Below are 27,939 nucleotides of genomic sequence, written 5' to 3' on the forward strand. Positions count from 1 at the left end.
TATCCGTAGTTAAGGGTTTGGGCAAGGCAAAGTGAGTAAAATATTAACTTGAAGTCTAATAGTGATTTTTTTCATTGAAACAGAAAAGCCGCATTTAAAACTGAAGCAAAGATACCCCTATTGCATTTGTGGTCTTATCAGAGTGTTTCATATATCTGCTAAAGCAAATGGTGAACTACAGGAGATTTTTCACTTTCCTCAGGCTCTGCAGTTGCAGAAAAATGTAATTAATACCATGGTATTAGAAAACCCATACATGTTTCTTGCATGCTTCCTGGGTGATTGTTCTGTTAATATAGTGAGTACTTAATTGCACACAGGAAGCTTGGATTACAGTGCTTGGTAAAATCCTCTTGATTTAGTTTAATGCAAACTGATGACCCAGAAATGGAAGCATTAGTGAATGTTCTCCATTGTATAGCCACAAAATATTTAATTTAGTGGAACTCCACACTACATTATCTTTGTAATTTCTGAAAGGTTACCATAGTTTTGCTTTAGAAGTGTCAAATTAATGACTGCTATTAGAAAAAAAACCCACCAAATCAGTTATGATGTCTGTGTTTCTCTACAGTGGAAATCACTGTAGGTAAATAAGAGTGTTGTGGTAGAGGACCACATAGAAGTGAATTTTAGGAGGAATATATTTGTGAGCATTGAAACTATTCAAATGTAATTGCTTGATTTGCAACTTTAAGTGTGCTGACTAGAACAAAACACCAACTTTCTGCTTTCAGCTAAGCTGTGGAGGATTCTTGTCTTCTCAGAGAGTAAGCTACTTTGTAGAAATCAGTGTTGTACAACCACTCCAAATCTTTTTTTATTCCAACATTTTCCTAATAACCTGTGGCAGGAATATCTGAGTTTCTCTTGTCTTGGAGCCTGAAGTCTCACGTCAGTCTGATATTTTCTTGTCTGAGTTTCTGTTCCAGGTCAGCAATTTGTTTTTTGCAGTGCCTTTGGAACTCTCAGATGAGAGTACTATCTTTTCTGTGAATTGTAATCTTCTTATATTTAGTTTTCCTTTCAAGTGTCTTAAGGTCTTAAATGGACACTTTCTGGCTTTCTTATCTCTTACAGCTGCAGAAGCTTGAACCTAAATGTAGCCTTTTGCTAGTGTTCTGTTGTGCCTTACTAAGTAAATGCAGAATGCCACATGATTTTCCTATTGGATTTTTAAAATAATATTAAGAGGCAAATCTTCAGTATTTTTAATTACTGTAGTAGCAGCAGTGATAAAAGAAAGATTTTTGCTTTATACTGGCTTACTTAGAAGATAGCAATCTCCATTAAAGATCCAAATTTACTCTTATTACTAAGTTTTGACCCTGAGGTAGTGCTAGAATTTCACTAGTTTCTTGTTCTACATATTGACATGTGGTTAGTCACAATTTGAAGGTTGCAAAGCCATTTTCTATAGGAATGTATGGACATTTGAGAGAGTTTATTTGGCTGAACCATGGCTGAAGTAGTGTATTCTTGACACTTCTGGTACCAGATTTATACATGTGGCTCCCCTGGATGTTATTCTCAAGGAGCAATGAATTTGTGTCAGAATATAAAGTTTATACATATTTATCAGCAGGATGATAGGAATAAGTAGACTTGGATAGAAAGGATACTCTGGGCCATTGACTTATGTCATCACTCCTGATTTACAGTGCAGGAAGCAAGAGGTCAGATGTCAAAAAACCATTCTGCCTGATTTTGCTCAATCTCTCTTCATCACATGTGCTTAACAAACGTGAAAAGTTTAGACTGAGACAGGAGACTTCTTTGAGGAAGAGGCAGTTAGCTATTGTATTATCCCTAAAGCCAAGAAATTTGGATTCATTAAGCCTATGCTTCCTTTCCAGTGTTCTGACAAAGCAGTTTATTATGGCCCAGTTATATCCTGTATAGCATAGATTTTGGTATGTAAAATAGCTGAATGCTTTTGAAAGAATTATGTCTTCCTTCTTTTTCAGTATGTGTAGGCTATTGGATTTGAGTTAACTTCTGTCCACTCTTTGGGGGGATGTAATTGTCAACTGACTTGAGTGTGGCACTGTGTAGTGTCTGTGTCTCAAGTCTGGGTAGGCATATGATGGTGGGAAGGGACACTCTTCCTGAGGAATTGTAACAAGTTCAGGTAATGATAGCAAGAATGATCAAACAGTTGTAGTTTCACATACAGAGCAACTAAGTCAGAGCTCTTCATCCTGAAAGAGCAGCAACTGATGTGAATGTGAGAGCGGTCTGCAAGGTCACAAGTGGTCCAGACAGGGATGGATAATTTCATTCCTTTCCAGTGCAAAGAACGTACTAAGTTTATAGGAACTAGTCAAAGCAAGTAAAGGGAAGTGATTCTTCAACAGTGTGACTCTTTGCCAAGTACCCTTTGTGCTAAAGGTTGGCATGAGTCCCAGAGGTCAATGGACAGTTATATGGAAGAGAGAGTTTTGAATTATACAGAAACCACACAGAGCTCAGAAGTTCCCTGAGCTGAAAATAGATGGTGAAATTATACATGCTTGCCTTGTTCTTATTCTTCCTTTTTCTTCTGCTTATGGCCTTGTTGGAGATAACTTACTGAAGACATTTGTTCCCATCTGACCTCTCCTGGATATTCTTATATTGTATATTTTTTATCAGAGCACTACTCATGCATGTGGAATATGTGACTTTTGAAAATTTTTCCCTCAAGTAATGGTTTCATAATACATTTGATTCTAGAGTGTTAGTTTCCTGCAAGTTTAGCTGCCTAGACTGCAGCAATATAGTCAGACAAGGACAAGGACTGTAGTTCGGGACCCATTCTGTCATCTAAATGTGTTATCTGTCTGCACACTCTGTGTAATTGAAGAGGAAACTATGAGCTTGAAGTATGGTCTCTTGATTCACAGACTGGCATCACAACTTCCATGAAATACATACCATTCTGTTGTTTTGGCAGCTTCTCTCAAATCAAGGCCTGATATTTAAAATCTGTTTTCATTCAGAAATCTGTGGGTGCTGTGGAAGATGTGCACTGTTGCTGCAAGCTTTGTTTGACAGCATGCCACGCAGGTGGCGTGGGGACATCAGTACATCAGTTCTCTGAAGAGGAACACTGGTGACTGCTTGCTCTGCTGCAACAAAAACTCACTCTGATTTTCAGTGTCTCCTATGTGCAGCTGGAGGTGGCCTTCAAATTGTCTCTCACTAATTAGCCTCATAAAACTTCTCTGAGGAAGAGACGAATGATACCATTTTACAGATTTTATGGAGAAACTGGGGCCCTGACTCAGTAGAAATTCTCATGTTTAACTTAAGTGAGCAGGCAAGTGCATGGGATTTACAGGATGGAGGATACTAGGTTTTAGGTTTTAAGCAAACTTTGGATATGCTCTCATTTTTAGACAATGTATTTCATCTCTAATGGTTGTCTGAAATAGAGCACAGTGCTCCTTCTTATCAAAATTCTTGAGTTGCTGTGGTCAGTAGCAGGTTATAGATTTGTTTCATGTTTTTATCTTATCGTCTAAAGTTGGAGAATGTCAAAGTAAGATGTATAACAAGCCCATCTTATCTCTTGTACCTCCTTGCTGACTCAGCCCTACAACTCTATTCTTGGACTTCTGTGTTCTAATCTCCACTGGCTGATTTCCCCCTATGTTTTAAAGTGTTTCTGTTGTAGCAGCCGTAGCCAAGACGGTTTTTATGTGGAAGTGGAAAAGTACTGCCAGTCTAATGAGTGGAAATAGATGGTCTGAGCAGCTGTAGTGGAGGCACTCTTTTTTTAAAGGGGAATAACAGAAAAAGAGTATGGTGAAATGTAGACTGTTTTTGGCAGGGTCAGTGAAAGAATAATGCTAAATACTATACCAGTTTTGTTCTTCTGTGTAATTTCTTACTGCTTTCTTCTTTTTTTATGGGACTACTTAATGAAAGTTATGTTTGCATACTTAGGCTTTTTAACTATTTTATAAAATCTATCTGTATTTCATGTGTTTCAAATATTAAATCTTGGATATAATGTCTGATAAAACATTAAAGAAAAATCACCTTCATTGATGTCTGTTCAATTAAGTCTGTAGAATTATATAAATTATATAATGATGATTGTATATTGAAATTGATTATATAGTGATGTTGGCTTTTTTTTTTAAGACAGCAGAAACCAGTACATTCTTGTAACTTTGTTATTCTCAAACTTAGATAAAAAGTATCTTTATGGTTTACTAGTGGCTGTCAGTAAATTTCAGGACATTCATAATTCTGGGGTTTTTTTGTTCCAGGAAAGGGACAAATTCTACTTGACACGCTGTGTTATATTGGAGTTGCTGCAAGCACTCAAGTTAAAGTCACCCTTACCAGACATGAATCTGCTGCTGTTGGTGCAGGTACAGGAAATTCTGATGTAATTTTCATACTGACCCTGTCTTGGCCTAGGTTTGGGAGCTGGGCAGAGGCTGAAGATCTAAGTCCAACATGATTACAGAAAGTACCAGCAATGTCTGGGGAAGCAAGAACTTTTGAAATCCAAATCCAGTTGCATTTACATGCATTGGTGCATACATTTAGGCTCCTATATTAAAATTTAAGAAACTACATTTGGAATCCAAATTTCACATAATGATAATGACTTGTGCATCACTGCTTATGTATTGAAGATCACAGAATATATCTTGAGTGGGAGGAGACCCATAAGGGTTGAGTCCATTGAGTTTTATATCATGTCCTGTTGGGGCAGCTGCCCTTGTGCTGCCTTGTGTTCATTTCCTAGCCTCAAATCCTGTTTTGTGTGGGAAAGGCTGTTAGTTGATTGTGGGTCACAACTCAGTTTCTGGCAGTGAGCTTATCTCCAGTTCCTGAAGGCCATTTTCTTTTGACCTGTAGTTTTCCAGTAAAGAATATATTGACAATATTTCTGCTGCTTTCATTCTCTGGAGTCAAGCTAGTCAAACTACCATTGGAAAATATGAGGAAATAAGATACAGACTTGTGAAAACTCCTGCCTCCAAGAAGGCAAGTGTGGCAGTTTGGCATCACAAGCCTGTCCCATGAAAACAATTTGCTGAAATCCATCAAATGTAATCACAGGTAGTGAGCTCTCATTGTTTACAGTGAGATAATGATAAGTTAGGAATTTAAGTTTAGAAACTTAAAATTATAGGGGCCCAGCATAACAGGACTTCATAAGGTCCAGGTGAGGTGTTTATTACATAGATCCCTCATAATGCTCCCAGCATCACAGCTTCATTCACTCTTTCCCTTCCCACTATGGGTCAAATCTTCATGTAGCATACTATGGACCCATTTTCTTTTGAGTACTGGTACATTACTCATAGTAAGTAAGTAAGTGATTGCCAATTGACAGAAAAATAATACTAACAAATGAAATTATATAGCAGTTAGGATAACTCTGAAAACCATTATTATGCCATCAGTGTTAGGGGAAGAAGTTGGGAAGAAAAGAATAACACATGAGGTTTTTTTTCTTTTGATGGTTAAAGGTTGTTTTTTAAAATCCATTTAAGTTAAAAAACACAAGTCTGTCTTTTTTTTTTAATTGTTATTAAACCCAAACTTATTTTTTTCAGTCCCTGTCAATTAACAGCCACCAACCTCTTTCTGTCTTACAGCTGCAATGATGCACCTTGATACCATGTACATTAGTTTTTGTTGACTTGAACTGACTTCTCCTGTATTACAGAAAAAAGCAGTTATTCTGCATTACTCCTATTGTTCGGTCCTACCCCAAAGCATGACAATCCCCTTGTCTAGTCCATCCTGAATTTGTCATTTGTGAATGCAAGCAGGCCATGTCAATTTTGGCAGTGGAGTTTGACTGATTAATGCTTGTCCTTCATATTGAGTCAATTGCTTGAGAGACCCAGTTAGCAAAACTGTTTTTTCCAGTACCTTTATTTCATAAAGATAAAATGGTAATTGCCTGGGCTTTCATCCTAGCACTGTTCCCATATGCTGTATTCACTTTGGGATGTATTCTTACCTTACACAACAGCATCTAATGTGGATATAAATGTCTTTTATGATGTCTCTCTTTCAGAGGCTGATGAAGTGATTCATATTTCCTGCTATCCAAAACAGCCAGCTTCTGTTTTTATGCAGTCAGTGGTGAAGAATAGGGGTTGTATTCAGACCATCTGCCATAGATGCCTACTGGAGGCATGATGACTGCTTCTCCCATTGACTGTGCAAATTGGCAGCTCTCAGTAGTATGTGGTCTGAATCACTCAGCAGCCTCTGGAAGTGCAATACCATAGTAACCACTAAGCCCATCTTCAGCACCACTGTAATTTAAGAAATCTACCAGTAAAAATGCATATGTTTCTTATTTTTTAAATTTTCTCTGGTGCCACTAATAGAATGAAGGGAATGGTTCACCTCTTTACCACACAAAGCCACTACAATATTAATTCAAATTGTATGCTTTTGAATGAATAAAGCCACAGCAGAGTTAACCCAGCACCAAACAGAAATGGTTTTAATTTCCAGCAGTCATGGCTCCATGGACATGTTAGCCTATATGCAAGACTCTATATAGACAGTGCACACAGAATACAGATTCTGTCAAAATGTTCCAGATAACAAAAGAGCTAGGAGCACTTTAGTTTAATGATAGATCATTCGTGGGCTGACTAACAAAGGAGTTCCTAGAAAGATACATTGGACACCCACGTTTTCCCAGATTACATAGTGCCATCAGTGTCACTGGTGACAAGGCTAAGATGAGAGTTAACTTTATCCCACTTTACAAAGAGTGAGAATTTTTAACCAGATCACTCCAATCTTTGCATAGGTGTCCTGGATGATAAAGGTTACAAAAAGACTGTCTCCTTGATTTGTCCTAGCAAATGAAAACTATCATGTACATGCTGCTGTTCCATGGGTTTCCATAGGAACTGCTTCTTCCCACAGCATTTTGTTTCCCAGTACTTTTCTCTTGCTCACATTTCATCAGCATATATCTTCAGGATTTCCATTGACTTCAAATAATATATGATATGTATTATATATGTCTCTTTAGAATTTGCTTGTTCAGTCTCTAAGATTCAGTGTACCTGACCTTGTTGTAAAGCTTGTGCAAGTGTAAGATTGAATTCTAGGGCTGTAAAGAATATTTTGAAATACTTTAATGCAGAGCAGTCAGTCACTGAGAATGCTGCTGACATATATGCATTAGACAACTATAAAATATAGTAGTCAATATCTGTCTCAGTTCGTGAAAGTACCATGGTATCAATTAATTTTTAATAAGAGGGAAGATTAGGCTTAGACCTTAGTTGACAGTTATTTTCTATCTGCTCTTTCTTAGAAAGTTACATTGCATCACTATGGACAAAAAGTGTTCAAGTGCAGATATAATGTTAGGACAAGAAGTTGTAGGAACAAGTAAATCATTTGCAGGGTGTCCAATGCATTATTGAAGTTTATAATGATTAAATAACAGCATTAGCAAGTTTAATGTATGAATGATGTAGACATTGGAGATTTTAGGTCAAGGGATTTGGAAACAAAAAGAAATAAGAAAAAAGGTAACATAAAAGCATAAGAAAAGCAATGAGAGATTAACAGCATGACACTGACCATCTCTCAGAAACAGCTTGTTTATATAGTATTGTGCAGAGGTTATACCACACCCTACTAGTACATTGTCAACTTTAAAACTCTTCATATAATTCATCATTGTAGAACTTCAGTGAACATGTTATAATATCACAATGAAGAATATGGCATCCTGCCTTATCTTTCTCTAATGGTTCACTTTGTAATCAAAGAGGAACATTTGATAAATGGAAGAAATAGCAAATATATTTTTTTTCATAAATAAAGTCTGATTTGTTACACAATATTCTTCAAATTGCTTCTGCACAGCATATGTGTTAATTAAGCACATTTAAGTCAGATTTTTTTCAATAAAATTATCTCATTTATAATGGTGAGTTAAGTAGGTTGTTTATAAAGAAAGAGATCTCTAAAGGCAAATTACCATGAAGAAAAGCTAGAAGAGGTCTGAACTGATTTTAATGAAATAATGAATAAATTATTAGTGTCTTCAGGTTCCTCAAAAAATAATTAAAAATAACTTGTCTTTAATTTCTTCTTAGTTTGTTTGTGCAGATGCTGGAACAAAACTAGCTGAGTCAACAATCCTACATAAACAGATGATTGCCTCAATGCCTGGAGTAAGTACTGAACCAAACTCCACTTCTTAGTTCTGTTGTTCTGATTTTTAAAAAAATATGTCTTATTCAGCTTGCTTTGCTTCAGTTTAATGCTCTTTCCTTTACATTTCTCCTCTGATTTGCAAGGTGTATTACAGGCAGAGGTTGAGATGCTTCATCCTTTTTATTAATGGTGGAATAGTTCTGAATTTGATGTTTCTTCCCTTGCTTTCACTGATAACCTTTAGTCATGTAACTGACTTCAGTGGAGCCTGTGCTCAAAAAGACAAGTCAAAGATCTGCAGGTCTCAGTGGGCAATAGATCAGCTGAATGCATCAAAAAATGGTAGCAGGATGGAAAGCTACAAGTCATTGCCTCCATTCTCACAAAAGATTATCTGATTAAAGAAGGGAGATAATGGTGTTTTTCTAATAATGTCTAAGTCATTCATCTATATCCTGCTGTTGAGTGTAGCTAAATTACAAGCACCGCTAATTGCTTGAGCACTGAATATGCACCTGGTGAATATGGGAGGAAGGAGTACAATGGGAGATCTTGACCTGTTCCATGACATATGTAACTGAGTACCTAAGCAGATGGAAGAGGGTTAGCCAAGGTTTGCTTCACAAGCTGAGTGAGGAAAACTTGTTTCCCTATGTGTGTGTCAGCTTTAGGGATGACTTAATAGGATCTTTCCCATGTACCTTCTGAAGTGCGTGATTTTTCAAATGCCAATCTTTAATAATACCTTTCCTCCCATTAGGATATTTTAATTTATACTTGCTTTGAATAGATAGACTAACACTGGTGTTACAAGGTGATAGGAACATGATCATTTCAGAAGAAATCACAGAAAATTAGACTGCCTATTGCTTGCATAAAACAGAACAGGTGGTTGGAGAGAAGTCTTGTGCAACTGAGCATTTATTTTCAGAGACTGGAGTGTAGTCTCTTTCATAATTCTATTAGTCAATATTCTAGAGCCCAGGTCAAAGCCTTAGTGCACACAAACTGGGTGGAGGATATACTGACAGGGTTCCCAATGACCATATTTTACTGGTTTTTATTCTGTCACGGGAACTGACAGGAACAACATTTGAAAAGCCAGAAGGTGGCATAGTAAGGTAACAGACAAAAATGAGGAGTGCCCAGGTCAGTTTAAATATAGAATGCTAGTAGTTTTTGTCAAATTTTAGCCACTAAAACTCAGCTGTGGCTTAATAATATTTCATTTTTATACTCAGATAGGATAATCAGCTTGTATGCTTCGAAGTTCAGGTAATCAAAAAGAGGTCAAAGAACAGTAGTTTTCTTCTGTAGACTTAACTGCAGTGTTCTGCCCTGAGCCTATGACTTGGGATAAAGTAGATTTTGGTGACTTCAAAAAGATATCTAATTTAATAATTTTGAGGTCATTTAGCCTCAAAAGTTAAGCATTTCTTTTATTGGCCCCTAAGAATGAGGCATCCATAGTTCCTGTTGAATTCAGCTAGCATTATCTTCACCTTAGACTATTAACATATAAACAGAGGTTTATGTGATACCTAGTGGGTCGGTAGTATCACCTTCAGAAAGCTTCCCTGCAGGGTTCTCTGATCTATTCAAAGCCTTTATTTGATCTGACAGCTTTGTTCCATTGACTGCTTTATGCACCTCGGGCACATCTTGTGCTAGCTGAGGGCCAGAATCACACTTGTCACTGTTTTAGGAAAAGGATTATGAAAATTTGTAGTGCACAAATACAGCAAGCACCACATTGAGTACTTTTGTTTTCCCTTTGAGGTTGTTTTTGCTCTGGCACAGGTGGTTTCTCATTAAGCTTATACCTTTATGATCTAACTGGAGTACTGCATAGCTTAAGTGCCATTAAGATGGTATATTTTGAATGCTTTTTCTTCAGAAATATACAAGAAATATTAATTAGTTTTTGCAAAAAGGAAAAAGCATAATACATTTCAGTGATGTTCATTTTAGTGATGCTTACACATAAAATACCTGAAGTTATTTAAACTGTTTTTCCATTGTGATTAATATGAAATAAGGGCATCTGTGCCTGTGACTGAATTTTGTTTTCTTTGATTGTAACTGATGATTCCAATTGCAGAAATGCTCAACTGCTTGAAAAAAAGAGTTGTTAAATTCTCACTGAGTTTTTAAGACTTTGATTGTGGACCACTATAAATTTCAGGTTGACATGACAAGAACATTCTTGAAAGTTTCATCAGTTAATCTCTTATTGTTGTCATAGATAAGAGTATTTTATGATGCATGAAGAACTTACAGCAGCTGGACTATCTTCTTATATTATAATCAGATAAGAGGACATAATACAGTGAGAGGAAGAACATCAAAGAATACCTATTCCTAATTATTCCAACTAAAAAGTAAAATAAATAATTTGAGACAGACCAATTGTATTCTGGTGAAGCAAAACTGGGTACTTAAACTTATTTCTTTTATGTTTTAGTGTGGAACAGCAGCAATGGAATGCATGAGGCAGTATGTTGGGGAAGTGCTGGATTTCATTGCAGATATGCATACCTTAACCAAATTGAAGGTTGGTTCTGGCATACATTGATCTAAAGTGTATGAGTTTTTTTGACAAAAATATGTTTTCTGTAAGAAACCTGCCTGGGAGACACAGTAGGAAGTATTTGAGAATGACTGTCAGGTTTTTTTCTTTCTCTTTTAAAAAAATATTAGTACTGTTATAGATTAGAGACTTCTGTGGCATCAGTAAAAAGTAGCTTATGTGGTGTTGAAATGGAGGCTGATTCAAATATCATGAGCACACAATAAAAATGCAGGCATGATTTTTCTGAAATGTTGATGATAAGCAAATGTCATACCAAAGTCACTGTGAGAAGCAGTTGTGTTTAATGTAACCCAGGGAAGCTGTTATAAACTCCTTTCCTATACAACTAAGTACACTCTTGTGGAGGAATCCTGTGTCTCTTATAGACACAAATAGAGTCTTAAATTTATTGGAAGTTCAGAGGTAATTAAAATGCAGTAACTGATCTAAAAAAATGGGGTGTCCTTTTTCTAATGGATACTGTTGTTTTCATTGTCAGGTTATATTCTGTTGAGGTGGAGAAAAACCAAATAGGTCTTACTGCTATAGTCCAAACTGCATTTTGATTTCTTTATATTGATTGGATGACAAATTGTTAAGAGGAGTGACAGTAAAACACTTCTGTTAACATAAAATATTTTATTTAGGAATGCATTTCATAAAAAGATCCTCATAATCATTAGCTAACCAAAACCTAGAATTCCTGTTTCATGGAGGAAATTCACGTTCCCATTAAATTTCATACAGAATGGAAATTCTATAAGATGTTTTGAAAAATAAGTAGCCTAAGCAACATGGCTGCTCTAAAGTTTATTTATGAAGCAATGAGATGAGAAATTTTACCCTACTAGTTTCTCACACACTCACTTGGTCACTGTCCCTCTGGCCCCTCAACCCCACCTTGTGCCCCAGAGGGGACACCTTATTGCATGTTAATAATACTTACCACAAAGGAAGAAGAATCCTAGCTGAACTGAAACTTGTGTCTTGAAACTCACTGTGACTGTATTTTACTGGACAAAATATTCCTTTTCTTAAATTCTTACCCTGTTGGTCATGAATTCCTTTGAATTAAAAAAAAAAAGTAGTCTAAGGGAAGCAGCCTGTTATGCTGGAGTAGAAATTTACTTCAAAGCACAAAGTATTTTGTCTTTTGAGGTTGAATTGGATTGCCTTGCCTTCCCCCTCTGTCCTCTTAAGTTATTCACCCATTTCTGTAAAAGCTCAGAACTACTTTCAGAATACGTAGGCAGATTAATCATAAATGAGGCAAGAGATACATCTGGTTTGATAGTTCCACAGGAAAAAAAATGGGCTTACCTGAAACCAGGAATGGGGAAAATTGGTTTATAAATACTTGCAAGTACCCTCTCTCCTGTGAAAAATGTTTCTGTAGAAAACTTTCTGTCATTTGCCCAGCTCTGTTGAGCTGTAGTCTGATTTTTTACAGTGCTGAAGTCTGATGTTTGCTTTTTACCCTCAGGGGGACTATTTTTTTAAAAAAAAATAATTATATGGATATAGATAGTACCTGAACTAAAACTTTTACCCATTTTTTCACTTTCATGTTTTGAAATTGGAGAAGAAGCTTCCCAAATCAGTCATCTGTCCATTTAAAACTATGTCAGAAATTTCATGTTTTGATTTAGCCATGTAATACAGGAATCTCAGGACAAAATTAGCATTATAGGAGAGTAAAATATGACCACAATTTTATGTATTACAAAGAATAAGTTTTTCTGTTTTATAAAATTAAAAGGCAGTTTTTATTTAAGCAGATAAAACTTTTACTCAACATGTTTGAGAAAATATGTGTAAGCATTTCTATGTACAAATAGTCAGAACTTCAAACAAATTCACAACATCTAGATGCAAATTCTTGCGAGATCATTTAATGTATTTACTTATGTTGCTTGGGTTTTGTTAACAGAGGTGTTACTCTCTAAAACATGACTCCTATGATCATCTGGTTGTACAATTTCTTACAAGTGTGTATTATCAAAAGCATCTGGGGTTACAGCTAAAAAAGAATGCCATATGATTAATACGACCAATAACAATCCCAACAGCAGAAGGTGGTTTTCAAATTTGGAATTTTCTACTCTCTGTAGGAATTCAGAGAACAGACATAGTTAAAGTTGTTTATTTGTAACATTTATATCCAATGTCATCTTTTGCATATCCAAGAATAATTTATTTGAAGGAGGCTAATTATTTTCAGTCCTGTGTATTAAGAACTACTTCAGTATAAAAAAGGTATAAATGTTAATTCTCAAGATAATCGCATTTCAGTGTACTGTTTCTGTTCAGTTTATTATGGTTTCTTTTTCCCTTCGAGATAACATCTTAATTGGTAAAGCTTGGCAGGAGTTTATTTATGATGATGATGATGATAATAATAATAATGATTTTTTTTATTATTAACATTATTATTTATTTAGAAAATTCCACCATTTTTAAAGGTTCATAATGTATCTGCCTGTATAACTGTCTACCCTTTTTACCTGTCTGTGTAACAAAGTCATTAAATATTCATGCTGGTACATAGGGGCTTCTCTCTTGAAAGAGACTTTAAGTGTAATTTGAGAGTGTAAGTTTCTGGGGTCAGATACTTATCTGTTACAAAAATATTATTGGTTCACTGATTTTTATCCTGTTACAATAATTGAATAACTGATGACCTGATTTTCTTGTGCAAAGCATATGGCTCTCCTTTTAAGCAAGCAACTGCAGTCAGCACGTGTTCTGTTATAGTCTAGTACCAGAAGGTAATGCAAAGTTAGCTTAATAGAAATACAGAAGTATCTCAAGAAGCAGCAATGAAACATCCCTTAAAGCTGGCAAAGCAGGATAAATTATCTTTACAGGCATAAATATTTGAGTGTTTCTTCATGAGAGGTTTGTCCCTTTTTATTGCCAGAGCTTAAAGGCATCTGTAACTGAATAGTGCAATATAGCTGACTAGTGCAATATAGTCATATTGCCGGTGAATTAGTGAGAACTTCTTTCTGAACATGTAAATGCAATATTGCACATGGAAGGCATTTCCTGCCCAGATGTTGTCTTGTTAAATGGTTAGATTAATTTTTACCTAAACTCTATGGATGTGCAAGCATTAGTTTGAATTTATCAGCTGTTGAGTTTGCTGATAGAAAAGCTGCCTATACATTTTACCCAATTTATATTTTGTCTGGCCTCTTGGAATTGTGGCCCTCTGTGGAAAGATCTGCATCATGTAGGTGTTACTATTAGAGGGATTAGAGAATTTTTAAAAATCTATTTCTGAGCTTTGTTTTGTAGATACAGTTAGAGATCCTGAGAAGGAATTGAAGGGGAGTGAAACAGAATATGCTGTTTTTAGGAAGAACTTAGTTCAAGCAAAATACTCTTTATGGGTAGGAAATGAGATCTTTGCCTTGCAGAGTCACATGAAGACTTGTTCTCAACCACTGCATGAAGACACATTTGGTGGGCATCTGAAAGTTGGTTTAGCTCAGATTGCTGCTATGGAAATCACCCGGGGAAACCACAGGGACAACAAAGCTGTGATCCGGTATCTGCCTTGGCTTTACCATCCTCCTTCGGCAATGCAACAAGGGTGAGAAGCTTTTCCACAAAAAGGAATATAAAAATGAGTTAGAAATCTTTGCAAAATTACGTTCCTATTGCTGGATTCCATAGATAAGACCCACAGTAGGAAGTGGTGGCACTTTGAAACAGTTGCTGAGCAGCTCCCTGATCCTTGACTGAGGAGTTTGTCAATGTAATATATAAAGTACAGGCCAAGGGATAGTTGAGGTAACTCCAGGGGCTTGACTGGAGTAACACTGGAAATTAACTTTATTCTTGGTCTAGGTACAGACAGTGAAAAGCACACAGGCACTTGGTCAGTCCTAGAATTACGGAAAATATTCTCTGAATTATAGACAATACACCAGAAAATGGCCTTTGAAATTATGGAGTACAAATGAGTGAGAACTCTTAAGTGCAGGACTACTGATGTATGATAGACTACTAACTTCACCTGGCTGAAGTTAAATGAGAGAAATCCTGCTCAAGACATATTTTCTGTCCCTTTTCACTGTGAGAAATCCTGATGTACAGTATTTTATTTTCTAAAAAATGGGGACTACTGTCCCTTGTGTTACAGTGACAACAACTTGCTTTGAGTGTAGGCAATTGGACTGTGTTTCTATAAACCTGTATTCCTGTCCCATCTTTGCCCCAGACTACCTCTCCAGGATTCTGGGATTGTTTAGGATCCAGTCCTTTAGATACATCTGCTTGTGCATTTATGTGGAGCATTTGAAAATAATGGAGTGCTCATCTCCTTGCACTTGAGTTTCTTACATGTAGAAAAAAGGAACATATGTAATGAATTACTTTAAGATCCTATAGGGACTTGAGGAACAGCATTGTATCAGTTTTTATTAAAAAATAAAAATTAATGGAATGCCTCTTGGGCAATATGAGTCTTTGACAATGACATCAATTTGGAAACTAAAACCAGCAGGGAGAATGGCCTAGGAAATAGTGATTTATTGATGGGAAAACAATTATTTTTTTCCTGTACCTATGAATTCAAATGAGTATTTAGTCAGAGCTTGGAAGCAGCAAAGGGATGGACAAAATGTCACCAGTAAAGGGCTCTTCCTTTTAAGATTATATAAGCACACTGTTTTGCAATTAGACACTGCACTAGATGGTGAACAAATACTTAAGTGTCACGAAAAAGCATAGTCCCTGCCCTCAAAAATATAATCCAATTGTTCAAGAAGATTTCTGAACACAGAAATTAACTCCACTTTACCAGTGGAGAAGTGGAACACAATGGAGGTAAGGCAGCTGTGTGGTGTCCAAGAGAGCTGAAAGGAGCATTTCCACTTGGACAATCCTTCCCATATGATGATATCTGTGAAAAAAAAATTAAAAAAAATCACTCTATATGAAAGCAATGAATCTGTGAATGCTTTAATCTTTTATAGAGACTGTTTCTTATACCCACCAAATATGTTCTATTTGACTTGTATATGGTATGTCAAGACCACCAAGTTCTGTGTGGTTGGAAACTTCCCACAAGCTGTACCAGTGATATGGGTCTCCAGCACACTGAGACTGCATCTGTCAAATGTGTATAAGGAGACTCCATATTTTGGGGAAAGCCAGAAAACTTAGTATCATTGTAAAATCTGCTCTTTCTTGACAGGCCTAAGGAGTTCATAGAATGTGTCTCACACATTCGTTTGCTGTCCTGGCTACTTCTGGGGTCTCTGACACACAATGTTGTCTGTCCAAATTCTCCATCATCTTGCATGCCTATTCCACTGGATGCAGGTTCACAAATTGCTGACCACCTTATTGTTATTCTGATTGGGTTTCCAGAGCAATCAAAGGTAAGGGATTGGGTGTTTAAGTAGAGATGTGTTATGCATTTGCCTTACTGCAAACATTTATTTTTAGTAAGATAAAAGAAGGGGTAAAAGCTTAATAAAATCCAGAGCCTGGGGAAATAAATCTCTGTACAGTGTTTCTTACCTGCCTAGAAAACTGGTGAAATTAGTACACTTAAGTTTGAGGTTTGCTATTTCAAAGTGTCTGAACACAGGAATGAGAAAAGAAAAACTGAATTCCAAATTGAAGCTTTAGCAATGCCATCGCTGTAGCAAATCTCTCAGATAGTTATCTATTCATGTTGTATATTTGCATTATATAGCATGTAAATAATTTTATGATCAAAATAATTACGAACAGTGATGATTCAAGCACAACTTTTTTTCTTCAGGTGCTCAGGACAAGAAGAGGTATTACAGATTATAAGACAGTAGTTCAACACAACTATAGCAGCAGTCTTTGACACCAACCAGTGTTATTAGTGAGAGAAGCATAATGATCACACATTTATCTTATACATAAAATCCTCCTTTATTTCCCTCCACCCAGCCAAGACACTGGTGCTTCCCATTCATTTCTTTGGCCTTTTTTTGCTCTTTCAAATACCTCTTTCCAGTTGCCAAGCAACCATTGCAATGTTTGGTACTGCCACAGAGCAGGAATCCCTCTTGCACTTGCCAACTGAGAAAACATCTCTGCCCAGAAGCATCTTTCTTGTAATGAAGTAGTTAATGTCCAGCAGTCCTGGAGGCTCAGACACTGTGATATATAACAAGGATTAGCAAGGAGCCATGCCTGAGTACGCAAAATGAATTCTCTTTCCTTGACTGTTTCCTTGTGACTATGAGCAGTCCCAGCAAAGCAGAAATGGATAACTGAATAGAACAGAACAGATGTAAAATCATGTATTTTATCTGATAACTGTCCTTTCAGGTTCTGAAGTGGAGTCATATGTGCCAGAGCCTTCAGACCTTCCACAGATTGCAGTGGAGATTTTTTAAACATGGAAAAGATGTTACAAAGTGTACTTACTAGCTCCTAATGGGAGGGAAACATGGGAAAGTGAGGGGCAAAACTGCACAATGGGACACATGACAGGGGATGAAAGCCTCTGCACTGTATCCCAACACTTATTTAAATAAACATGTTCTTCTATTTTCTGTTTATATAGACATCTGTTCTGCACATGTGTTCCCTGTTCCATGCATTTATATTTGCTCAGCTCTGGACAGTGTATTGTGAACAAACAGCAGTAGCTCCGACAGTCCAGAATCAGAACGAATTTAGCTTTACAGCAATCCTCACAGCCCTGGAGTTCTGGAGCCGAGTGACACCGAGCATCCTGCAGCTAATGGCACATAACAAAGTGGTAAGTCAGGTGCTGCAGACAGATTTAGCACAGATTAGACTCAGAGGAGGCTTGGCTCTGTTTCAGTGGAATACAACAGACTATGAATAACATCATAAAGTGACTTTGATGCTTTTGAGAAATTAAAGGGATAGCTAATTAGTAGGGATTTAACCTCACAGTGGGCCTGAAACAGGATCTAGCCAGAATCTGCCTGAAACAGCTTCAGGAGCTTGAGTTGCTGCCTGTTGAGCTCCTTGCATCATGTCTCATTTTATACATATTCCTGCTCTTAACTGTGGTCTGTTGTTTGATCTCACTCTGTCTTACAGCAGAAATTAACTGATCTACGATAATTCTGTGAATATACATTTGATTATTTTTTACCATGTGATGGTGAAAAACTACACAACTGCTGACAGTTGGCCACTCATAATTCATGGGTTACTCATCAAAAATAAGCTACATAAATATCTCTTAAAACATTTTTGAATAAGGAATGACTGGAAGGAGGCATCTCTAGAGATGAGATTTAAAATTGTGTCCAGAAATCATCCCTACCATTTGCTTGGAAATAACCTTTAAATGTTTGTTTATCCTAAATACTCCCATTGCAGCAACTTTGTACAATAAGAACCCAGAGGGATTCCAGAAGCCCTCTCAGAGCTGCTCCTTTGCTTACCCTTGACTAATGATTCTCTGTACTTGCAGGCTTAGGGTTAAGAACTTGTTTCTGATGGGCAAGGTCTGTTGTTTTTCTACATCCCAGTTAGTCAGGACAGGTCAGAAGTTTTAACTGGGATGTTCACCAGTAGTTCTGGCTCTGGAGAGCCTGATGTTAGCTTTGAGTGGGAAACATCTTTATACATGGCCCATTCCTCTTAAGTTAGGTCTTAAGGTTTGGGTTTTTAAGGTTTGCTGCTACTAAGATTTTCATTCTTGATTTGTTTGGGTTGTCTTTTTTCTTTTTTAAATGTAGGCCTGCTATGTGTATGGAAATTGTTTTATATAATTCCCCTTTCCCCACGTGAAACATCTTCCATCCCGGGCAGGTATGGACCTTGCCCTATTAATTGTAATTGCATGGGCTGCTGTTGAATTTCTCAGCCAGTTACTATTTCCTGTGTCATGTCCAGATTAGGAAAGGACCATCTAAAGCTGTCTCTAGAAGATATTTAACCTCTGACACCTGGTGGGGTCTCTGTGGTTCACAAACCATTGCTGGGAATAGTAATTCAGGAAGCTCCTTTTGAAGGAACAGGAAGTGTGCATTTCCAACCAGCCACTTGTTCAGTCGGACACAAAAGCCTCTTGTCAAGCCCTAGGACAGGAATATGACTGGGAAGTCCCAAATTCCAATCCTTTTTCTGAAAGTATATCATTATGTAGCTTTAGAGCCACAGTTAGTAAGATCTCTGCCTGAGCTCTTACTCTGTGAAATGTAGATAATAATACTTTCCTGTCTCACAGGGGTGTTGTCAGGTTAGTTAGTTAGTGTTTGTGAAGCACTTTGAGGATGAAAAGCACAACATAAAAGCTAACTTTATTATTATCAAGGGAAATTTACATGTAGTTTAGACAGGCAGTATAAATAATCATTGCTGGCTTGGGTGTTTGTCTTGTACCTGTGAATTTACACAATATAAAACATAAAAAGCTGTCTACTACCAAGTAACTGATATTTGCATCTGTCATAAATTATGATACAAAATGGAAGAATTATGGACTAGCTGTCAGTTCAAAACAATAAGTTGTCTTTTGATGGGGGATAAAAAGATGGGTTTTGTGAGAATGTTAATGCTCAAAGATTCAATAAATAAAAATACCAATTTCTGACACACAGATTGATGAGAATTACATAGCGGAGACATAAAAAATGATTTATGATGTCTGAAAAGAACAAAGCCAAAGACAACTTGTTTTGATCTGTGGTAAGAATTAAAATATATCAAGGGTTGAAATTCTTAACAGATAGATGATACCACATTGGGGTTAAACTAAATAAAGAAAAACATCCCTGTCGTGGTTTTAAACCCCATGACAATCCCATATGTGCTCATGTAATTAATCTAGTGTGTCAGTGGTTAATAAATCCACACCTTGTGGTTCAGTATAGCTGCCTAGCAAATTCAGGAAGATCCTTCTTACAGACTGTTGGCTTATCTTAGGACATTGTTATGCTGGATATAAATTTGGGTTTACACTTGATTTTTCTTTTCCAAGATGGTGGAAATGGTGTGCCTGCATGTGATCAGTTTAATGGAGGCTTTACAAGAATGCAATTCTACTATCTTTGTAAAGGTAGGCATACTATACCATGAGTATTTATTAAATGATATTGCCTGATTATTCTGATTTCTAAATATATTGTCCTCTGCTTCACCTCCCATTCAAAAAAAGGAAAGTGGAAGAAACTGAAGTTGAATGTTAATGCTGCAAGATACCCTAGCAGAGCATACTAAAAAATAAAATCTGTGGTAAGAAGACCAGACCACAATCTCAAATTTAAGTTCTCATTTTTTTTTTAAGTGAACATCTAATCTACTTCCTCTTTCCATTGCCACTAATGTCAGTAATGATCTTAATCCTCTAATAGACACAAATAATGTCACTGACTTTGAGAACCTCTAGCTATTGCCTGAATTTTCAGCCATTCCGTATCTTTTAATCATAGGTTTTTTGCAGATGTCCTCTGTGTTTTGAGCCTCACATCCTTTTAGGTGGATAACAAAAACGTTTTGCCACAGTGGTTTTCTTGTATGTGTATGAGTTGTTTCTTTGCAAATCCATAGTTTTCCATGGGTTATCACAGTGTTTGCAGAAGGGTTGAGGTAATCTCAGAAGCATAAATCAATTTTACTATCCTTTTTTATGTTTTCCTAGTGCAAGAGAGTTTCCATGTAAGTAGCTGAGGTTAATACAGCTCTTCTGTTGCCATAAAGGAAATTTCTGACTAGTGTTTTACTCCAGTCTTTTATGATCAAGCAAGAATTGAAAATAAAGTATCTAAAATTGAAGGTCTTTATGTCAACTGACACAAAAGCATTCACACTCCTTGTGAAAATACAAATTTGTAATGGCTTGATTCAGTACAGAAATTCTGTCACTAAGGGATGTTAAAGTGATTATGGCTATGTCTGAAAGACATATGGGCTTCTCTTTGAGCCAGTCCGAGATGTTCAGAATTTGACAAAGATGAAGAGTGGCTTTAAAGCTGTGAAAAGAGAGGCCTTTAGGGCTAAATCCCTGTCACAAATCAAATTAATGCTTTCAAGGGGTTATGTTTGAGAGTATATATCAATATAATGCTAAGTCAGGTTAAAAGGACATTGTTGTTACTATAAAATCAAGCTTATAAAACAGTAGAACTCTGAGTTAAGGTGCTAAGCTTTCATGTTCAGTGTATGGGAGATGGAAGAGAAGAATTTGGGTGACCAAATCCCATTTACTCAGCCCTAAAGTGAAATTCTGCATGAACAATATACATGCATAGAACTACTATAGGATTCATAGTTCCAGATTACTTTTTTTTTCCTAAACTGATTATGTATTTTTGATGATGAAAATATTTATTGTAGATCTGAAAAATAAGTGCCATTATTTAGGGACTTACTGTATGTTTGAAGTCCTTCAAAGATGCAGCAGTGCAAGGCTTATTCACACAGGAACCAGTGAGTGGCTTCTCTAATTAAAAAAATCAAATTTGAGATGGTCTTTTCTCCAGTGACTGTGAAATGAAGTGAAAGTGTTCAACTTTTCTCCTGCTTTTCTATGTCAAAGGAGCTGGGAAAGTGGTCCTACCAGGTTAGGCATTGGTGTTGGAGACCAGTACCTTGCTGGTCACATCTTTGACCATCAAATGTATCTGAGGAACTTGGGAGTCTACAGTAAATACAGGAACAACTCAAGGCCTTTTTCAGACACCTAAGGATTTTAAGCAGCTCCAGCAGCTGCTGTGTAGCTTTTTAGAGAGCTGGGCAGGCAGCAGATTTGGAGAGCCAGAACAGCACTGTGACCACCCTGTTCTACAGCCTGGTTTCTCTTAAAAAAAATTAAACTGGAATCAATATAGTTAAGTAGTAAATATAAACTCAAAAAATTTGATAGTGTCTGACAGCACTCTGTTCTTCCAGCTGTTCTTTCTAACTAGTGTTTTGTATTCTTCCTTTGTGAAGAAAAGGCTGGCTGAAGATTAGTTAACAAAACTCAAGTGCTTCCATAAAAATGTCTTGTATGACTTATCTATCTGGCAGCTGTAGCACTAGAGGGTTTGCTTGCTTGTGCCTGCAGCAGAATGTTTCATTTCCCTAAATATGTTCAGACTCTACAAGATGGAATTGGTGCTGGAAGACAAAGATCTGTATCTGACCTTAGACTTGTCCAGAAGAGATATTGATAAAAGCTAGTTTCCATGAGTACCATTTACAGTCAGTATTTTTGGACATGATTCATCTTGATCTATTTTAGATACTTGCTTTGGGACAAGATGAACTGGATGTGAAGTGCTTGATTCTCTCAGCTGACTGTAAAAGTCGTCCAGTGAATTGGTTCAGATGCAGAGGGGTACCCTAAGTTTTCCACTTGGATTCCCTTCTTGCCTGATGTATTTCTGACACCAGTCCTGCCACCACTGGCTAATTCCATAGGAACTCCATCAGTGCCAGACAAAATTGTCAGTGATGCTTTGTTGATGGCAGTAGGGTGTGGAATGTTAGAGCTGTTCCCTCCTCACCAAAAACACCCACTGGGATTGAGGTCACTACATCTTATTAAGCACTTCATTAGTGTGAGTGGGAGCCCATGGAAGGATGTACAGAGCTCAGGTCTGCTGCATCTGGCTGTGTTCCAGCTGCTTTGGCATTCATCTGTCTGTAAATGCTGAGCTTGGAATATGCTTCTTCATGTGGTAGACTAAGTAATGAGTCCTGACAGAATTGCATAGGACTCTCCAGCAAAAGAGCACTGAAATTCAAACAATTATCATTCTTTGCACAAGGGAAACAGCACTTTATCTAATGTTGTCAGTAGTGATTAGGTATAACTTGCAGCTCCCAGCAGCATAATTGGCAAATTGCAAATTCTAATGCCATTTGGAGGAACATTTTATAACAGTAACTTCAGTGGTTAAATTAATATTGAAAAACATGAATACTTTTGCTAGAAATTCCACTCTGGCTTTCATAACGTTGTCATGTTACACTTCCTCAGAAGTGAAAAAAGGTAAAAAAAAAGAAAAAAATAAGTAAAAAAAAGAAGAGCAGGAATCTGAAGTATCTATCACTGCAATGCAATCACAGCTGAAAAATTTGCAGCTCCCCCCACCTTGTCATTCTGGATAGCTTTTACCTGTGCTCCCCAGCCTACAGAATATCTCATACTCTGCAGTGAAGCACTGATGTGACTAGTGGCTTAAAAATGTTGGTTACCTTTTAAATATATGACATTATTAAGAACTACTGCTGTATGTTTTTTTTCATTTCTTAATGTATACTTCGTCATGCAAAATGTTTACTCTGTTTCCAGTACTGCTCACCTGCACATACAGAAACACCCTTAAAAGGAAAGTAAGAAGTGACTTCCTGTAGTAAGTTTAATTCTATATTTTCATCATTGCCTTAAACAGGATATCAGTAATTGCTACTACTGGTGATTGATCAAGCTACAGACAAAGGCAACTGGCTTCTTTACATCTGGGAGTTATCTTCTCCAAGTACTTAAAATAACCACATTTTCAGATTTGTGGTTCAGACCATGCCAATTCAAATGGCTAAATGCATTAGATGTATCTTTCTCTGTCTCACAGTAACTGTAGCATGTTTATAGTCACTTGTATAATAACAAAATGCACCTCTTCTTGCAGCTTATACCAATGTGGTTGCCAATGATACAGTCAAACCTAAAGGTAAGTTGTTCCTAGTACCTTATCCTTTTATTGTTATTATTATACATTTCTGTAAATTCTGGAAATAAGATGCAATCTCCAAATTCTCTGAAAATGGATAATTGTAGTATATGCAGTTGAGATGAAGCTCTGAAATGTGAGTATAGATAGAGCATTATTTACTGAGATACTTGCCCTCTAGTCGGTACTGCTCCCCTTTTCCCTTCTGGAACACTTTCCTCTACCAAGGTTCTGTGTTGTGGTCTTTTTATTTACTGAGATCAGTTGTTCCCTGAGCTGTGGTTTTCTTAATGCCAACAGCTTGAGATTTCCCTGACAAATTAGAATTGTGATTCATGGCTCAGGAGACAGATTTGGTTCTAAAGAAGATATTGTGGACCTATTTGCTTGGGTAAAACTGTGCCATCTGGCCCTCTTTGTAAGGGAGAGCAAGGTGGGTGTGTAGTTTGTGAGTCAAGAGATTTTTGGTGAAGAGAAGAAAAGTTTTGGAGCTGGTCGCAGAATGGAGTTTTGTCTGTAAGCACATTTGCCTTCCACAGGAACCTTCCCATTTCTATATTAATGTATGTATTTAATCTAAGAAACTGAATGTTTTGCATCATTTCAACAGCATTTATCTGCTGGACTTCAGCTGCGCCTCCAAGCCATCCAGAGCAATGTCAACCATCGCAGCCTGAGGATGCTACAGGGGTCAGGACAAATGAACAATAGCTCATCTGTGCTCCGCAAGTGGCTACAGTGTACACAGTTTAAAATGGCTCAAGTAGAAATTCAGTCATCAGAAGCTGCATCTCAGTTTTATCCTTTATGATTAATGTAATTTGTTCCAAAATACTTGGTTTTTTTTAGCCTAGCAATAACAGGATTAGAGCTGTAAAAGACCTTTTGTATAAATCCGTATACAGAGTATATACTGTATCTACACTTTCTAGTCTAGGACAGATTGTGAAAAAGCTAATAATGAGTGAAGCTAAGAGCCTGCTCCTGCCAGTTTATAATTGCAGTTACTCAGGATCAACAGGTTCTAAGTCTGCGTTCATGAACATGGATTGGACTCAAATCTATCATATTGTACATACCTCTCTAATCATTGAAATAACTTGTTCTTAAATGTTCCTTTACATTATTTTTGAAGCTAAAATAAAAATCACTTTTCTTTAACTTCTATTTTTTTTAAAAATAGAATTGTGGGTATTCACAAACATGGAAGTGCTATGTTGCTATTTTTTGACAATTACAAAAGAAAATAGGGTTTTTAGGAACCTTTATATAAGTTTTTAGGGGGGATGTCTTTTTTTTTTTTTTTAGATTCACAGCTGGCAATGCAATAAAATCTGTCACTATAAAATCGTGATGTTCTAATGAGGCTTTTTGTCTTCATCTTCTGGGAAAACAGCAGCTTGTAAGGAGAGTTGTTATGAAGTGCACTTAGAAATTAGGTTGTTAAACTGTGCCAATTAATTTGTGGTTTTTTTCAGTACAGTTTCCAAAACTGCCAGGTCTGATTTATTAATTTTTGAAATATTGCTTTTACTTCATTGATTCTCTGCTGCTCTTCTTTGTAGGTTTCATAGAAGCCTCTTTAATTTTGTGACTACTGTATTGTATTCTTCTGTCGATACTTGTATACAGTGCAATTAAAAAGATATCCCAAATCTATTCTTATTGAGGTCTACAGAATTTATGTTGCAAACTTCAAGAGGAGCATGATTGGACTTGAACTTTTGCATAATGATATTTACAAATCCCAGTATTTGCATACTGTTGCATACATGATGTTTAATAACAGATACATTTTAATACCATTAGGAGACTCAGCCAAAGCCCATTGGAATCTAAGGAGAATCAATTAACTCAGTGGATTTTACATAAAATCTTGAAAGCATAATGATTTACCACCTCTTGTAATAAATACTTAAATCTGTGCAATCCCAGTTGTATTTTCATTATTTATTCTGTAATGCACTGATTAGAAAAATAACAAACATTAGGTTGTATATTGGAATGGTACTAAATTCATAGTCTTTATTTCCACTCTCAGAATCTGCCTGAGTACATTTTGGGTTTTGTGAAGGGTCAGTCTTCCCTCACTGCATTTACTAAAATAAGAATGGAAGTGTTTGCAGATATGCCATTGAAGTACCATTATGCTTTACCAAAACAACAAAAAATAAAACCAACCAATGAAACAAAATAAAAACAAGTGCTGGCTTGCTTGAAATTTGTCCCTCTGTGTGTTTTCAGTAGAGAGAAATTGATTTGGCTAATTGAAAACTGAAAGCAACCTAAAATTATCTACATAGAGGCTGGGGATGAAAAAACAATAGGGATAAAAGGGAATGAGAGAGACCCTCCCACTGAGTCAAGATTCAGAGTGGATCCCCTTGCCAAAGTGAGCCCCAGACATGATCAACAGTTTTTGGGCCTAAAGGTTTTAACAGCACTTATTCGATAGCCTAATTTAAACAATTTAACAAAGTATTCTATAAACACACCAACTCACTTAGAAGCCTATCTTGCTTACACACCTAGCATACTTAAGAGTCCAAGAGAGAATATTCACAGTACACTTAGTACAGCACACTCACACTCCCATGCACACACACCTAGAGAGTAGGTACAAAGTCCCTGTGAAAAATTCCCCTCCAGGTCAGTGAAGTACTCACATCGGGTGCCTTTGCATCTTCTCAACAGGTGATGGTGAAAGTGAGCTTCCAGGAGTGGGAGTAGCAGCCCAGGCTCCGTCAGCAGCACCTGCTCAGAGTGAGGTGGCCCATGAGCCTTTCTGAGATCATAGCATGGCCTGAGGAGGAGCAGCGAGGGGGATGCACCAGCACACCATGCTCTTAAGCTTGGAGTAGGTTTTTCTCAAATATTAACTGTCTTTCTTGCATCCTTCTTTCATCCAGGATCTTATCTCTTGGGACTCTTAGCTCTCTTATCTCATGTTTATTCCCCATACTGTGTGCATTAATATACAGGTACTTCAGAGGGGTGCCCAGCATGATTTCCTGAAGGGATTTTGGGATTTTCTCCATAATGATTCCCTGTAGGCACTTCCTTGCTCATCTGCACAATGCTGGTGGTAGAGCTGTGTTTGTTGATTTCGGGATCCGTTCCTTTCACCCCCCATCACTCCCTCGTGGGGGTGCAAGGAAAGTGTAGGCAGTTGGAACTTTGACTTCGGGCAAAAAAGAGCTGTGGTCTGTGTTTTCAGTGGGACTCGCTCCTTCCATCCCTCAACTGTGTCATCTTCAATCTTGTGCCTGCAACACAAAGCAAAGGTGATACCTTTGCCAAGTGACCACATTAATAGGGGGCCCACGTGTAGGGGCTGGGGCCACTCTACTGAAATGGAAGTGGTGTTGGGCCCCTGAAAGTGGGACTTGTAGGAAAGAGATTTTTGTATTACGATATGCTGTGATCTGGTGAATCTGAAAGATAGCTGAAAGGCAAGGAGAGGGAGGGAATTGGAGGCCCTCAGGTGTGAGGTGGGTGAGCTCAGATCACCCAGTGCATTGAGATCACATCAGATGCAGTGGGAATTGCGGGAACCTAAAGGATGAAGAGAGTTTATTTGCAGGAGAGGAGCAGAGCCTGAGAAAGCTTGCTGTTAAAACTCACTTCTGGAAAGGAGAATCTGTGATCAGGCATCTCAGTTGGATAATGCATGGAAGCAGCATGGTAAAAGCTCTTCCCCTGCCTAGCAAAATCTGCTTCAAAGCATCTATGTTCAGACTGGCAAAACACAAAAAAGAATGCAAATACAGTGGTGGGGAGTTGTTAAAATTAAACACAAGCCAAAGACAGACTGGCTGAATCCAGGTCTTTAAACAGTTTAACACTGTGGGAATTGAGATTTGGTTTCTGCTCTGGGTTTGGAGATAAGAGTTGGTCACAGAAGCTACTCCCATGTTTCAACATAGGATTTAATATTTATTTGTCACTGATTATAAATAACATGGTTCTTATGGAGCTGGTGCGCCTAGGCAAATCAGGACTGCGAGTTATTAAGAAGCTGCTTTAGCAGAGAGGATATAGCCTGGAAGATGGTATGACCAATTATCAGGGGTGTTTGACTAATAACAACAAATAACATGGGTCTTGACCAGATATGTGTGGTTTAAGACTTCAGGAAAATCTTTGAAGTGCACTCTAGGGATCTTCAGAGGTACAGAAATCTGCATTAGTAGTTTTTTAAAGCACCGTAAAATATATCTTTACCGTGCCTGAGGTCAATATACAACTCAAATGAGTCACTCACATTATCTCTCTGAAATAGCCCAGAGCAACAATTCTTTATATTCTGTAGGAAGATTAGGAAGTAAATAACATTTGGTGTTCCCTGAAAATGCTACCAAACAGCAGCAGCGAATCTTTCTGCTCCACAGCATGGCTGTGTCTCTGGGTGATTGTCAGCTGGAGCAGAATCCATCCTCCGTGGGATCATAGAGAGCTGCCATTTAGGAACAGTGTTTAGTCTTCTGTTGGAATAAGCTGCTTAAATCAATGCTTGTTACTAGGCCTGACCTAGTAAAAGAATTAATTTAGCGTGTGCTGAACTGTGAA

The 27,939-nt window shown here is 37.2% G+C and overlaps 1 protein-coding gene across 10 annotated transcripts in view; it reads left to right on the forward strand.

Annotated features, from left to right (window-relative positions):
- Positions 1-25,404, forward strand: part of UNC79 (unc-79 homolog, NALCN channel complex subunit) — a 105,805-nt gene extending 80,401 nt beyond the window's left edge. For 6 of the 10 annotated variants that reach the window (XM_015631726.3, XM_015631729.3, XM_033515098.1 and 3 more), the window contains 9 exons: positions 4,260-4,364; positions 8,097-8,174; positions 10,622-10,711; positions 14,152-14,327; positions 15,936-16,122; positions 17,292-17,489; positions 19,692-19,769; positions 23,329-23,370; positions 23,981-24,181. In XM_015631726.3, the coding sequence (XP_015487212.1) occupies positions 4,260-4,364; positions 8,097-8,174; positions 10,622-10,711; positions 14,152-14,327; positions 15,936-16,122; positions 17,292-17,489; positions 19,692-19,769; positions 23,329-23,370; positions 23,981-24,181 (1,155 nt within the window). Of the gene's footprint in view, positions 1-4,259; positions 4,365-8,096; positions 8,175-10,621; positions 10,712-14,151; positions 14,328-15,935; positions 16,123-17,291; positions 17,490-19,691; positions 19,770-23,328; positions 23,371-23,980 lie in introns of all 10 variants that reach the window. The other 4 variants (XM_015631734.3, XM_015631733.3, XM_015631724.3 and 1 more) reach the window with 1 other exon arrangement.
- Positions 25,405-27,939: the final 2,535 nt, after the last annotated feature.

This window comes from Parus major, chromosome 5 (assembly GCF_001522545.3).
Source record: "Parus major isolate Abel chromosome 5, Parus_major1.1, whole genome shotgun sequence".
Lineage (NCBI taxonomy): Eukaryota > Metazoa > Chordata > Aves > Passeriformes > Paridae > Parus > Parus major.